This window comes from Leopardus geoffroyi, chromosome B4 (assembly GCF_018350155.1).
Source record: "Leopardus geoffroyi isolate Oge1 chromosome B4, O.geoffroyi_Oge1_pat1.0, whole genome shotgun sequence".
Lineage (NCBI taxonomy): Eukaryota > Metazoa > Chordata > Mammalia > Carnivora > Felidae > Leopardus > Leopardus geoffroyi.
In genome coordinates, this window is record NC_059341.1 from 55,539,643 (window position 1) to 55,554,180 (window position 14,538).

General features: G+C 37.9%; 1 protein-coding gene and 2 non-coding genes across 4 annotated transcripts in view; 2 read left to right on the forward strand and 1 right to left on the reverse strand.

Moving 5' to 3' along the window:
* The window catches only part of RECQL (RecQ like helicase), a 57,586-nt gene that overhangs the window by 1,662 nt on the left and 41,386 nt on the right, over nucleotides 1-14,538 (reverse strand). For both annotated transcript variants that reach the window (XM_045462634.1, XM_045462635.1), the window contains 7 exons: nucleotides 13,493-13,659; nucleotides 12,663-12,744; nucleotides 11,315-11,463; nucleotides 11,108-11,225; nucleotides 10,448-10,586; nucleotides 8,443-8,534; nucleotides 174-393 (listed from right to left, as the gene is read on the reverse strand). In XM_045462634.1, coding sequence (XP_045318590.1) covers nucleotides 174-393; nucleotides 8,443-8,534; nucleotides 10,448-10,586; nucleotides 11,108-11,225; nucleotides 11,315-11,463; nucleotides 12,663-12,744; nucleotides 13,493-13,659 — 967 coding nt within the window. The remainder of the gene's footprint in view (nucleotides 1-173; nucleotides 394-8,442; nucleotides 8,535-10,447; nucleotides 10,587-11,107; nucleotides 11,226-11,314; nucleotides 11,464-12,662; nucleotides 12,745-13,492; nucleotides 13,660-14,538) is intronic.
* Nucleotides 593-695, forward strand: LOC123592281. The gene has a single exon (XR_006709679.1). It is a non-coding gene; the product is annotated as a U6 spliceosomal RNA (small nuclear RNA).
* On the forward strand, nucleotides 3,388-3,460 carry TRNAK-UUU. Its single transcript has one exon. It is a non-coding gene; the product is annotated as a tRNA-Lys (tRNA).

Below are 14,538 nucleotides of genomic sequence, written 5' to 3' on the forward strand. Positions count from 1 at the left end.
ACTTTCTATAAGTTGTATTTTTTTGACATACAATGATCAGTTAAAGTTTATTAGGTAAATTTTATATGGCATTAAAGAGTTTCACATGAGACAACTGGAAAACCACTTGCTTTGTTGCAGTTATGAGAAACATAAAGACAACACCAAAGGACAAGAAATGGATCTGTATATACTTAAGATACTGCTGTAGAAGAAAGTGTGCAATAATTTTCTCCAGGTCTTCACGAGGAAGTTGGGGAGGAGCAACGCCTGCCACTCTCAATTTTGCTGCCCCCTTTCCCATCCAAGAATCCATCAGTTTCAGTGGAGTTAGCTTTTCATTCAGGTCCTCTGCCTGCTTCAAAATCTTGATTAGATCTCTGCAGTATGCTGTTACATTCTTTACTTCACACGCTATAATGAGACAGGCAAATGAGATCTAGAAATTACAGCAAGGACAAGCTAGTCTAAGTGGTTAAACTGGTTTGAAACAAGTCCTCAACACGACCCACCCTAAACACTGATGTGTTATTTTGTTCTGAACCAAAATTAGGCTATTTCCTCAAGTCTATCAGTAAACTAAGTTATAGTCTCAATAAGACGTTGAATTTACGTGCTCGCTTCAGGAGCACATGTACTAAAATTGGAACAATACAGAGAAGACTAGCATGGCCCCTGCGCAAGGATAAAAGACATTGTTGAATTTACAGTGATGTAAAGAAAATCAGCTGGTTACCAGAAGGCCTTTGGGTATGCTCTAGGAATTAGTGTCTGCCAGACCTGAGAGATTTATATGAGAATCAGTCTATTCGTCGTATTTACCTAATTTGTGCTCATTAAGCAATATTCTGGAAACTATGGCTTCCTTGGTACTGATTTAGAGACAAGAACGTCCGGGTTAAATATTCCTAATTATTGATTCTAGCACCCTGATTTACATATCAGACTCTTATTCATGTGATCAGTATAACACAGTATAATAAACTCATAAACAAGGTTATCTAGCTGCAAAGTTAAGACTAAAGTGATCTTCACCCACCAAGGCATCAGAACTCTGAGGGGGAACTGGTTATTCCCACTCTTTGGACACAACACACAGGATGAGAAAAGTTAAAATACAACACCAAAACACTGGTAAATTAGCATCTTATGAGTAGTTAGGCATTATCTGGATCAAAAATGATTGACTGTAATCTCTCCTTTACAATAAATTCTCTTCCTAATTAGTGACTTAGTGACTAGCCTTTTCTTACAAATAGCAGTAGCATTAAGAAGAATTTAAGCTTTTCCCTTCATTTAAACATTTAACATGCCTTCAGTATAGCAACATAAAATATATGCATCCACATACCAATTTTCCTTTTGCCTTTGTTTTAAAACTTTGAGTTGTTACTTTTGAATCTAGAAAATGTTAGTCACAGCTTGCTTAATCCATTTTGGCGTCTAATAATTGCCCCCATGTAGTCCTAGCTATATACGTTAGCCTATAAAGATTTAAAAACAATGAACTAGGGAGTGTTCCAATCCAAGATGGCAACTTAGTGAGATCCTGAACTGGGTGCACCAAATCTACACCTATTTATAGGCAATTCCTCTTGAAGAACTGAGGAATGACTGAACAAAAGACCACACAGAACACCAAGAGAGACATGGTAACCAAGGGTACCACACCCCTGATGCTGCAAACTGCAGTGAGGAGAATAGTAATGAGATACCAGGAGCAGATTCGTCTGCACTGAGACACAGAAAATAAAAGCCACGGCTTAAAAGAGCAACTAGAATATAAAGGAACTAGACTTGAACCCTGCTAAATGGGAGGGGAGCTGCTACAACTCTCTCTGGGTTGGAAGATCTAATATGTGTCACAGTTTATGCACCCTCCCACCACCTTGACAGCATAGATTGGAGCAGGGTCCAGGCATCCTAACCAACCTACCACCTCAGTGAGCCCTGGGCCTCTAACCCACACCAGCCCCAGCTGTCCCACCAAGACAGCCCCATGGTGGCACACACCAGGAAGTCCTGGTCAACGTTCACTACAGCTCCACCTGTCACCACACTGAGGCAGGCACAAAGCACCTTGGAACATTCTAGGCCCTCGCTGCTTTGGCTTCAGGAAGCTTTCTAAGGCACCCCAGTAGATGCCCGTTTTCAGCTCCACCTGCCCTGCCAGGACACCCTGGCTTGCACCCACTTCAGCTTCTTTCCAGGGAACCATCTGTTCAGAGAGCCCTACAACTGCCACAGCCCATGCCCTTTCAACTACCAGCTGCCCTGCCAGGTTGCCCCCTGCACAAAGCACCCAGGGACCTCTCCAGCCAACAATACACTTCAGTTCCACCTGCCACAACCAGAGCACCTGCTGCACATCCCAGAACACCCCAGCTTACACCCACTTCAGTTTCAGCCATGCTGCCAGGGTGCCCTCTACATGGAGAACCCAGAACCACTCCTGACTATACCCACTTCAGCTTCAACCTGTCTCTGCAAAGAGCCTCAGGAATGCCCCAGCCCACACCCACTTAAGCTCTAGCCATCCCACCAAGGCAGCCCCACCATGGAGTGCCCTGAAACCCCCAGCCCATGCCAGCCACAGCTCCAGCCAGCCAACCAACAAAAGTCACCAGGCATATACAGTCAACACAGAGGACCACCACACACCAAGAGCATTCCTTCAAGTTTGGGAAAAGTAGCAGTTCTGCCTAATTCATAGAAACAAACACCATGCCAAGCAAGATGGGGTAACAAGGGAATATGCTCCAAATGAAAGAATAAGACAAAACCTCACAAAAACAATAAAACAGAGAAGAGCAATATGCCTAATGGAAGAGCTTAAAGTAATGATCTTAAAGATGCTCACTGGACTGAAGAATGGGAAAACTCAGCACTTCAACAAAGAACTGAAAAATATAAACAACCAGAGTTGAAGAATAACTGAAATGAAAAATTCATTAGAGGGAATCAAATAGTGATTAATGGATACAGAACAGATCAGTGATTTAGAAGACGGGGTAATGCACTCAAAGCTAAACAGCAAAAATAAAGAATTTTTTAAAACGAGGATAGAACAAGGGATCTATTGGCCAATATCAAGTGAGTAAACATTCACATTATATATGAATATATATGAATATATATTCATATATACTGCTTTATACTTAGAATGTTACATATGAACCTCATGATAACCATAAACACAAAACCTGTAATAGGTTAAAAAAAAAAAAAGGAAAAAGTACAGTATACAGAATATAGTCAATGGTACTGTAACAGTGTTGCATGGTGACAGTAGCTACACTTGTGATGGGCACAGCGTAACTTATAGTTGTTAAATCACTATGTTGTATATCTGAAACAAATATAACATTGTACTGACTCAAAGTAAAAAGAAATTTAAAAATTAGGGGTGCTGGGCTGGCTCAGTGGGTAGAGTGTGAGACTTTTGATCTTGGGGTTGTGAGTTCAAACCCCATGTTCGGCACAGAGATTGAAAAAAATAAGACAATAAAAAGTCAAAAAGATGTGAAAAAATATTTTAAAAATTATAAAATAGAAAGCCAAATATAACACCTCAGAAAGTCATCAATCACAAACAAAGAGAGCAAGAAAAGAACAGAGAAGAACTACAGAAACAACCAGAAAACGATCAACAAAATGGCAGTAAGTACCTAGCTATCAATAATTAACTTTAAATGTAAATGGTCTAAATGTTTCACTCAAAAGATACAGGGTGGTGGAATGGATTTTTAAAAAACAAGACCCGGGCTCCTGGGTGGCTCAGTTGGTTGGGCGCCCGACTTCGGCTCAGGTCATGACCACACGGTCCGTGAGTTCGAGCCCGGCATCGGGCTCTGGGCTGACAGCTCAGAGCCTAGAGCCTGTTTCGGATTCTGTGTCTCCCTCTCTCTCTGACCCTCCCCTGCTCATGCTCTGTCTCTCTCTGTCTCAAAAATAAATAAATGTTAAAAAAAAAAAAAATTTTTAAAAACAAGACCCATCTATATGTTGCCTATAAGAGACTAACTTCAGGCCTAAAGATACATCTAGATTCAGAATGAAGAGATAGAAAAACATCATGCAAGTGGAAGCAAAAAGAAAAGCCAGAGTAACAGTACACATATCAGACAAAATATGCTTTAAAACAAAGACCATAAAAAGAGTCAAAGACGGGTATTACATAATGATAAAGGTACCAATCCAACAAGATATAACAAGTGTACATATCTACACACCCAACATAGGAGCATCGAAATACATAAAACACACATAACCAAAGAGAGAAACTGATAGTAATACAATAATGGTACGGAACTTTAACACACCACTTACATCAATGGATGGATCATCCAGGCAGTCAGTCAATAAGGAAACTGTCTTTGAATGACACATTGGACTGGATGGACATAACAGATATAGACAGAAGATTCCATCCAAAAACAGAATACACAGTGCACATGGGACACATCTCTAGGACAGATCATATTAGAGGACAAAATAAAAATAACTCAATAAATTTAAAAGATGGAAATCATATCATGCAGCTTTTCCAACCACAACAGCATGAAACTAGAAATCAGTCACAAGAAAAACACAAACATGTGGAGGCTAAACAACATGATACTACACAATCAACAGGTAAGCAAAGAAAGAAGAAATTAAGAAAATACATGGAGACAATGAAAATGAAAACACAACTGCCCAAAATCTTGGGGAAACAGCAAAAGCAGTTTTAAGAGGTAAATTTATAACAAGACTACCTCAAGACAAGAAAAATCTCCAATAAACAATCTAGCTTTATACCTAAAGGAACTAGAAAGAAAAGAACTAGAAAAAGAACAAAACCCCAAGGTAAATAGAAGGAAATAATGAAGATCAAATCAGAAATAGAGTCTAAACAAAAAGATCAAGTAAGCTAAGAACTGGGTCTTTGGAAAGATAAACGAAATTGCTAAACCTTAACCCCATCACTCATCAACAAAAAACAAAAGAGGACTTCTACCCAGTGTGGAGCCTGCTTGAGATTCTCTCAAAAAAAAAAAAAAAAAAAAAAAAAAAAAAATCCAAAATGAAAGTGAAGTAACTGACACCACATACAAAGGATTGTAACAGAATATGAAAAATCACGTGCCAACAAATTGGACAACCTAGAAGAAATGGGTAAATTCCTAGAAATGTACAATTTTCCAAAAGTGAATAAGGGAAAATGGAAGTCTGAACAGACCAATTACTAGTAATAATATGGAAGTTTTTTATTGCTAAAAAAAAACTACCAACAGGGGAACCTGGCTGGCTCAGGAGTCCAAATCTTGATCTCAGACCAGGGCTTGATCTCAGGGTTGTGAGTTCAAGCCGCGTGTTAGGCTCCACACTCGGTATGGATCCTACGTAAACAAAAACAAAAACAAAAACGTTTTTAACTATCAACAAAGGTCCAAGACCAGACGGGTTCACAGGTGAAATCTACCAAACATATAAAAAGGAGTTACTACCTATTCTCAAACTATACCAAAAACGAGAAGAGGAAGGAAAGCTTCCAAATACATTCCATGACGCCAGAATTACCCTGATGCCAAGCCAAAGACAACACCTAAAAAGAAAGCTACAGGCCATTATCATCAATGCACATAGATGCAAAAATCCTCAACAAAATATCAGCAAACCACATTCAGCAATACATTAAAAGGATCATTCACCAGGATGAAGTGGAATTTATTCTGGGGATACATGGATGTCTCAATATTTGCAAATCAATCAATGTGATACTTTTTTACAATAGGTAAAAACCATATGATGATTTCAATAGATGTGGGAAAAGCATTTGACAAAATTCAACATCTGTTCATGACAAAAACTCAACAAAGGTTTAAAGGAAACATACCTCAACATAACAAAGGCCATACATGAAGTATCTAGAGCTAAAATTACACTCAATTGTGAAAAACTGAGAGCTTTTCCTCTAAGGTCAGGAGCAAGATAAGGATGTCCACTCTCACCACTTTCATTCAACATAATACTGGAAGCCCTAGCCACAGCATTCAGACAAGAAAAAGAAACCAATATTAGTAAGGAATAAATTAAAATGTCACTATTCACAGATGACATAATACTATACATAGAAAACCTTAAAGACTGCATTTACAAGCAATTAGAGTAAATGAATTCAGTAAAGTTGCAGGAAACAATACACATCAGCTATGTTTCTATATGCTAATAATGAAGTAGCAGAAAAATAAATTAAAAACACAATTGCATTTACAATTGCACCGAACATAATAAAATACCCAGGAATAAACTTAACCAAGGAGGCGAAAGACCCTGTACTCCGAAAACTACAAAACACTGATGAAAGAAATTGAAGATTACAAAAGCAAATGGAAAGATGCTCAATGCTCATGGATTGGAAGAATACTGGTAAAATACCTACTACACAAAGCAATCTACAGATTCAGTGCAATCTCTATGAAAATACCAAGAGCATTTTTCACAGAACTAGAAAGAATCCTAAAATTTGTATGGGACCACGAAGACCTCAAATAGCCAGAGAAATCTTGAGAAAGAAGAATAAAGCTAGACTTCAAATCCCAGATTTCAAGATATACTACAAACTTGTTGTAATAATCAAAATAATGTTGGGGCACCTGGGTGTCTCAGTCGGTTGAGAGTCCGACTTCGGCTCAGGTCATGATCTCTCAGTCTGTGAGTTCAGGCCCCGCGTTGGGCTCTGTGCTGACAGCTCAGAGCCTGGACCCTGCTTCAAATTCTGGGTCTCCCTCTCTCTCTGCCCCTCCCCAACTCATGCTCTGTCTCCGTCTCTCTCTCTCTCTCTGTCAAAAATAAATAAACATTAAGAAAAAAATTAAAAATATAATGTACTGGCACAAAAACAGATCAATGGAACAGAATAGGCTAGAAATAAACCCATGCTTATATATATGGTCAATCTATGACAAAGGATGCAAGAATATACAATAGTCTCTTCAAAAAGTGGTATTGGGAAAACTGGACCACTTTCTTACAGCATACACAAAAACAAACTAAAAATGGATTTAAGGCCTAAATGTGAGACCTGTTACCATAAAATGCCAGAAGAGAACATAAACAGTAATTTCTTTAACATCAGCCATAGCAACATTTTTCTGGCTATGTCTTCTCGTGCAAGGGACACAAAAGCACAATTACTGGGACAACAAAATAAAAAGCTTTGCACAGTGAAGAAAATCGACAAAACTGAAAGACAACCTACTGAATCGGAGAAGATACTTGCAAAGATATAGTCGATAAAGGGTTAGTATCCAAAATATATAAAGAACTTATACAACTCAACACCAAAAAAATAATCCAATTAAAAAATGAGAAGACCTGAATAGACATTCTCCCAAAGAAGACCTACAAACAGCCAAGAGACACATGAAAAGATGCTCACTAATCATTAGGGAAATGCAAATCAAACCCACAGTGATCAAACCACAATATCACCCCACACCTGTCGGAATGGCCAAAATCAACAACATAAGAAACAAGTGTTAGCAAGTATGGACAGAAAAGGGAACCTTGTGCATTGTTGGTGGCAATGCAAACTGGTGTAGCCGCTGTGGAAAACAGTATGGAGCTTCCTCAAAAAATTAAAAATGGAACTACCACATAACCCAGTAATTCTACAACCAAGTATTTACCCCCCAAAACCAAAAACATTAATTTGAAAAGACAGATGTAATCCTATGTTTAAAGTCAAGATATGGTAGCAACCCAAGTGTCCATTACCACAATGGAATATACACACAATGGAATATTACTCAGCCATCTAAAAGATCTTGACATTTGCAAAAACATGAATGGATCGAGAGGGTATTATGCTAAGTGAAATAAGTTAAATACGATAGGATTTTACTTATATGTAGAATCTAAAAAATAAAGGAATAAGCAGAAAGCAAAAACTGACCCATAAATATAGAAAACAAAATGATGTTTGCCAGAGGGGAAGGAGGTAGAGGGATGGGGAAAATGGGTGAAGGGGAGTGGGAGTACAAGCTTCCAGTTATGGAATGAATAAGTCATGGGGATGAAAGGTACAGTACAGAGAATATAGTCAATGGAACTGTAATAGCATTGCATGGTGACAGATGGTAGCTACACCGGTACCTGGCACAGCACAATATATAGACTTATCGAATTTCTATGCCATATACTTGAAACTAATATAACATTATGGGTCAACTATACTTCAATAGACAGTGAACTCAGGGGTGCCTGGGTAGCTCAGTCGGTTAAACATCGGACTCTTGATTTAGGCTAAGGTCATGATCTCACAGTTTTGTGAGATCAAACCCCATGCCGGGCTCTGTGCTGACTCTATACACCCTGCTTGGGATTCTTGCTCTCTCTCTGCCCCTCCCCTGCTCATGCTCTGTCTCTCTCAAAATAAACTTTAAAACATTTAAAAATTAAAAAAAAAAGTGAACTCACAAATGTCTTTACAACAGTTATCACACATTCTGTTGCATGCTTCTGAATTCCATACTTCATCAAAATGTTGAGCTATTAATACACGGCGACACCTGCAAACACATTGATATATACATTATTAAATGACCTAGTAAGTTTTAAGAATTCCTATTTCTTTTTTAATTTATTTTTTTTAATGTTTATTTATTTTTGAGAGGAAGACAGAGTGCGAATGGGGGAGAGGCAGAAAGAGAGGGGGACACAGAATCCGAAGCAGGCTCCAGGCTCTGAGCTGTCATCGCAGAGCCTGATGCGGGGCTCAAACCCCTGAACCGTGAGGTCATGATCTGAGCTGAAGTCAGACACTTAACTGACTGAACCACCCAGGTACCCCAAGAATCCCTATTTCAAAACAGAGTTATATATTGTATTAGTTTCCTGTTGCTGTCATAACATTACCACAAATCTAGTGGCTTAACACAAATTTATTGTCTTACATTTCTATACATGAGAAGTCTGATTGATATGGGTTTTATTGGCTTAAAATCAGAGTATCAGCAGGGATGGATTTCTTCTGGAGGCTTTAGGGGAGAATCTGTTTCCTTGTCCTTTCTGATTCTTAGAGACTGCCTGAATTCCTTGGCTCATGCCCCACTTTCCTCCATCTCCAAAGCCAATGAATATCATTCTAACCTTTCTTGCTTCATTCCACACTTAAGTACCCTTATGATTATACTGGATCCACACAAACAACCCAGAGTTATATCCCTATTTTAAGGTCAGCTCATTAGCAACCTTAATTCCATTTGCAGTCTTAATTCCCTTTTGCCATGGAAGGTTAATTTACCGTTGCCAGGAATTTGAATGTAGACATCTTTGGGAGACTATTCTGCCTATCACATATTTTTTCCACATATACTTGATAAACACTGCTTTCAGAAGTTGTCTGAGATTCCCTTCAGATTCAATATTTGGGAACTATTAAAAGAATCTTCCTGATAGCAAAGCAGTTTCTTGTATCTTAGTAGTTTCTTGTATTTGACTCTAAACCCCCAAATATGCTTCTTGATATCTATTGGATATCTAAGAAAATTTTCATTTTCTTACTTCTTTAACTAGATTATTGTACCACCTACAGGAAGAAATGACGTTTTCTGTCACTGTTCGATAGCTGCTTATCAGTTCAAAAATTTTGAGTCCATTTTACATGATGGGCAATAAGAGTAAAAAGATGACTAATACTGAAAAGCCACCAAGGAACTATATGCTCTAACTGAAACCATCCTAGATTTAAATTTTATTTAGTAAGGAGAAACTTAACCCTGCTCTCAATTATTTCATCAACCCATCAGCTGGTAAGATGGTACATGTTACAGAGCTCAGCTCTCAAAATGCCTATCATAAATACCTTTTCACAACTGGTAAAGCATGTAGCTGTATGTCAGTGCCAGAGAGAAAAGGCTTGAACTCACTGTGAATTTGTATCAAAATTTTCAATAAAAGTGGGGATGGATCAAACACATGAAGGGGATTAAGATGTACAATCTTCTAGTTATAAATAAAATAGAGATGACAGGGGGATATAATGTATAGTCCATAATATTGTACCAACTCTGTAGGGTGACAGAGGGTAACTAGACTTATTGTGGTGACCATTTTGTGATATATGAGAATACTGAATCACTATGTTGTACTCCTGAAACGAATACAATATCGTACTTCAATTATTCTTCAATTGAAAGAAAATCAGCATCTCAGTATACTTGTTTTACCTAAAGAAAAAAAAAAACTCCAATGAAAGTTTTGGAGGATTATCAAATAGAGAGAGAGAATACATTTTTTGGAATTAAGGCAGATCCTGAGTGTTCACGTACTGGTTCCCACCCTTTAGACATTTGCTTTACAGGTTTGTACTTGATATTCTACCAGTGTATTTACTTACTGAGCAAGTATCCAAAGTAATTTCCCAGACTTTCATGTTGTGCTTATTTTTAAATGACAAGTTATAAAAAGGTATGTGGCTTACTTGCTTATGTTTTGACAGTATGACACCATCTCATAAAGCTTCTGTTGTCCCACATTTTCCATCACCACCATTGAACTTATTCTGAATATATCTCCAAAGCCATAATACAAAATACAGTCCGCCCTCATGTCATCTCGACCTGTAGTGTGAGAAGTCTTGAGATTGCATAATTACTTGAAAATTTCAAAATATGCAAAAATAATATATATAAAATTAGCTGGCAATGCTTCACAGTCTAAATATATCACATCTAGGAATTTCAGATATGTGCAAGTTAATTTGTAACAGCTGCCCTGAAATTATAAAAAGAAAAACCAACTAATGAGAGCTATCAACAATCAGCTTTATTAGTAAAAAAAATATGTGCATAAATAATCCAATTATTGAAGTTATCAATCTGAAGCCACTAATTAAAAACTCAGAAGTTAAAGATAGACATCAAATTATCTTAGAAAACATAGGAAACAATTCATAACACTCCAAGTAAAATAAGCACACAAATACATAAGTACCAAAAAAGTATAAAACTGTAAAAATGACTTCATTGTTCTAAAAAATACTAGCTACTAAAGATTTAAAATACAGAATTATTAAACATATATAATGTGTTTTCTGGAAAAGCTTTGTTAAAAGTTCCCTCTGGTTAGAAGTTACACATACCTGCACGTCCACTCTCTTGGTAATAATTTTCAATAGATTTACTCATTGAATGATGGATAACAAATCTCACATCTGGTTTATCAATTCCCATACCAAATGCAACCGTGGCCACCACTACCTAAAATGTTTTAACATTTTATGTTAATTATATAAACTTAAAATATTTTTAAATGTTAATGAGGATGCTGTTGAAGATATATACTTAACCTGAATTTCATTGGCTGACCATCTTCTATGAACCTTGGTCTTATCTTCTGGTTCCATATTGGCATGGTATGCACCTGCCTGAATTCCCAGTTTCTGTAAACTAACTGTAACTTGCTCAGAGTCTTTCTGAGAAAAGCAATATATGATTCCTGTAATAAAATATGTCCAATTGTTAGATATATATACACACATATTCAAGATACTGATTAACAAAACGCATGAGGGAAAAAGATTTAGGAAAAAATGTCAAGGTCTTGAACACATAATGACTTTCTGATATAATTCAAGATTTGATCAGCAGCTTGCTCTAAAACAGAAATAAGCCCTGGGCCACGAGTTTTGGTTCCCATTACCTCTTTTTTCTCTCAAGTATGATGTGAAAAGTTTCATGTGCAAAGGAGTTTGGGAACCACTGCACTGAACAGGTTTCTCTCTTTATTTGCAGGACTGGCCAGAACCTCTAATGTGCTAGTATACCCCATGAAGCTCCAAGAGGATAAATAGCTGCAGCTTTTCTCAAACTTATTTGACCCTGGAGCTCCTTTTACCCTGGGTACTCATTAATGTCTCCTGAAAATCTGTAGAACAGCTTTGAAATGCTACCTTTACACAAACTCTGTGCTTCAGTAATGCTCATCTGTGCATTAATCCAGGAAACAGAAATAATCTCAACTCCATCTACAGATACCTCACTCAATGTGTACTATTTATTCTTTAATTGTCCTTTGCTATCAAGGACTATTTTACATCCATTCAGAAAGTCAGTGCTTAACCTTCTAATACACAGTGGATAATTAACTAAATGTGCTGTTGATAATTAGCATTATGCCATTAGGTCCACTAATGACTACTTAAAGCAATTAGGTGCAAATAAACAAAAATAAATAGTTTTATGACTCTTATAATCCATCCCATTAGTAAATGACACACCCAATTTCTAAGATCACCAAGCAAATTAATTTTTTTTAATTTTTTTAATGTTTATTTTTGAGAGAGAAACTCAGAGCATGAGTGGCGGGGGGGGGGGGGGGGGGGGGGGCGCGGTGCAGTGCCAAGAAAGAGGGAGACACAGAACCCAAAGCAGGCTCCAGGCTCTGAGCGATCAGCACAGAGCCCAACGCAGGGCTCAAACTTGCAAATCATGAGATCATGACCTGAGCCAAAGTTGGACGCTTAACCAACTGAACTACCCAGGCACCCCCACCAAGCAAATTAATTTTAACGTAACATTTTCAAATATCTTCTGCCATGCACTAATATTTTTGGTGGCTAATCATTCATCAGTAGATCAGTATGATATTACTTTTTGAAACTTTTCTCTCAGTCTTCAAAGTTGTTTTTGTATTACCTGATTGCCCTTTGTATCTCCCACTGATGAGCTTTACAATATCCTCGATAAAATCTTCAGTGTTGGAGGGCTTCTGCCGAATCTAAGAGAAAGCTAACTTATTACAAAGTAAATTAATGAGTACCATCCATGTAAACATTGACTTACAACTTTCAGGGTGTGAATCTTTTATAGGCATAGTGCCTTTTCCTTGCTCTTTCATTCACCTCTCCTGACCCTGCCACCTCCCAGGCTCTTCTCGATCCTTGGTTTTGAATTTGACAGGAATAAGAAGGCACAGAAGCAGTGAACTTGTAAAGATGGAGACCTTTTTATTTTTTGATGCTACTTTTATAAAAACATAAACCATGGCATAAATAACTTGAATGGAGACTCAGAAAAATATTATCTAATCTTAAAAGGATATAATACACACACACACACACACACACACACACACACACACACACACACACACATTCAGGAAATTAGAAAGAAAAAACATGTCACATAATCTGAATAGAGTATTAGCAAATGGTATATTAATCTTGAACTATTTTGTAATTAACTTCAATAGAGATGTAGTTAGGGTCCTTGGCATCAATCTTCCCTCGATCCTTGCACAATAATGTGCATCAACTTCACAAGGCAATGTCTTTTATTTAACCCAGCAAAGGATTATGCAGCAAAAGAGATACAGAAGAAAGCACGAATCAATGAATATGCTTTTCATCACCTCCTCATTTTAAAAACTTTTAAACAGAGTTACCTGTTACTTATAAACATAATGAAAAGGTAACCTCTGCTGTAATCCTTCATGAAAGTAATACGTTGACATAAAAGCTACACACCTCATAATAAAGATTTGGCCGATTAAAAGAAGCTGTGAAAGTAAAACACTTTTCCACACACAGTATTTTCTGGGCATCCTTCAAAACATGGCTAGTTGCGGTTGCCGTCAGCCCGATTAAGGCCGTGTTAGGGAACTGCCGCTTCAAGATACCCAGTGCCTTGTAATCTGGAAAAGAAAACATACAAAGTGGCCCACTTTCTACATGTAAGCAGTATATATTTAGCATGTGCTGCCTGGCCTTTCTGAGTAGGCAGGCTGTAGGATACTTTTCCCTGGCTCTTCAGAAACTCTGTTCTTGGCCACAGGTGGAACTCCCTGTTGAAGAGAGAAAACCAACACATTTCCAGTAAGCTGTGCACTGGTCTACAACCTCTGACCAGTGGATTTAAGAGGCAGTGGGAGTGGCCACAGTGTGTGAATCTCTCACAACAAACAAGAGATAAAAGAGGCCATCAGGCAAACTCCTTCTACCAACACTATCATGCAAGTGTGCAAATTCAGACCAGAAAAATTTTGGTGAGGGCACTAGTTTTTATAGAATGTATTTCCAGGAAACCATTCTGGGCTCATATTTGTCATCAACGCTTAAATAACTAGGTAAGTTGTCCTTATGTAATTAACTCTTTGCAGAAAGTAGAAGAGAACTGTGGTAGAAACTGCTAACTGCAAAGCTAGAGGACTATGAAAATAGAGGAGAAGGTCACTGCTGGGGAAGTCGTGAAGGTTTCAAGGAGGTAACATGTGAGTTGGGTCTTGAAGACAAGCAGAAGTTACTAGGAAGGGTAGAAGAAAACACCAGGCAGAGAAAACAGCACTTACACCGCAAATACACTGGCATGAAATTACTTAGCATATTCCAAAAACAGCAAGCAGGTCAGTCAGACCAACCCACAGGGTGTCGAGCTGGATGTATTACTGTCAACTCCAGTAAGCTGGTAACCACATTCCCTGTATGGATCCACGCTAGAACTAGACCAAAAAAGGAACGTACGTGTACAAGGTGTGGCAGGCAGAAGTGAACCAGTTGCCATTACTCTCTGAAGA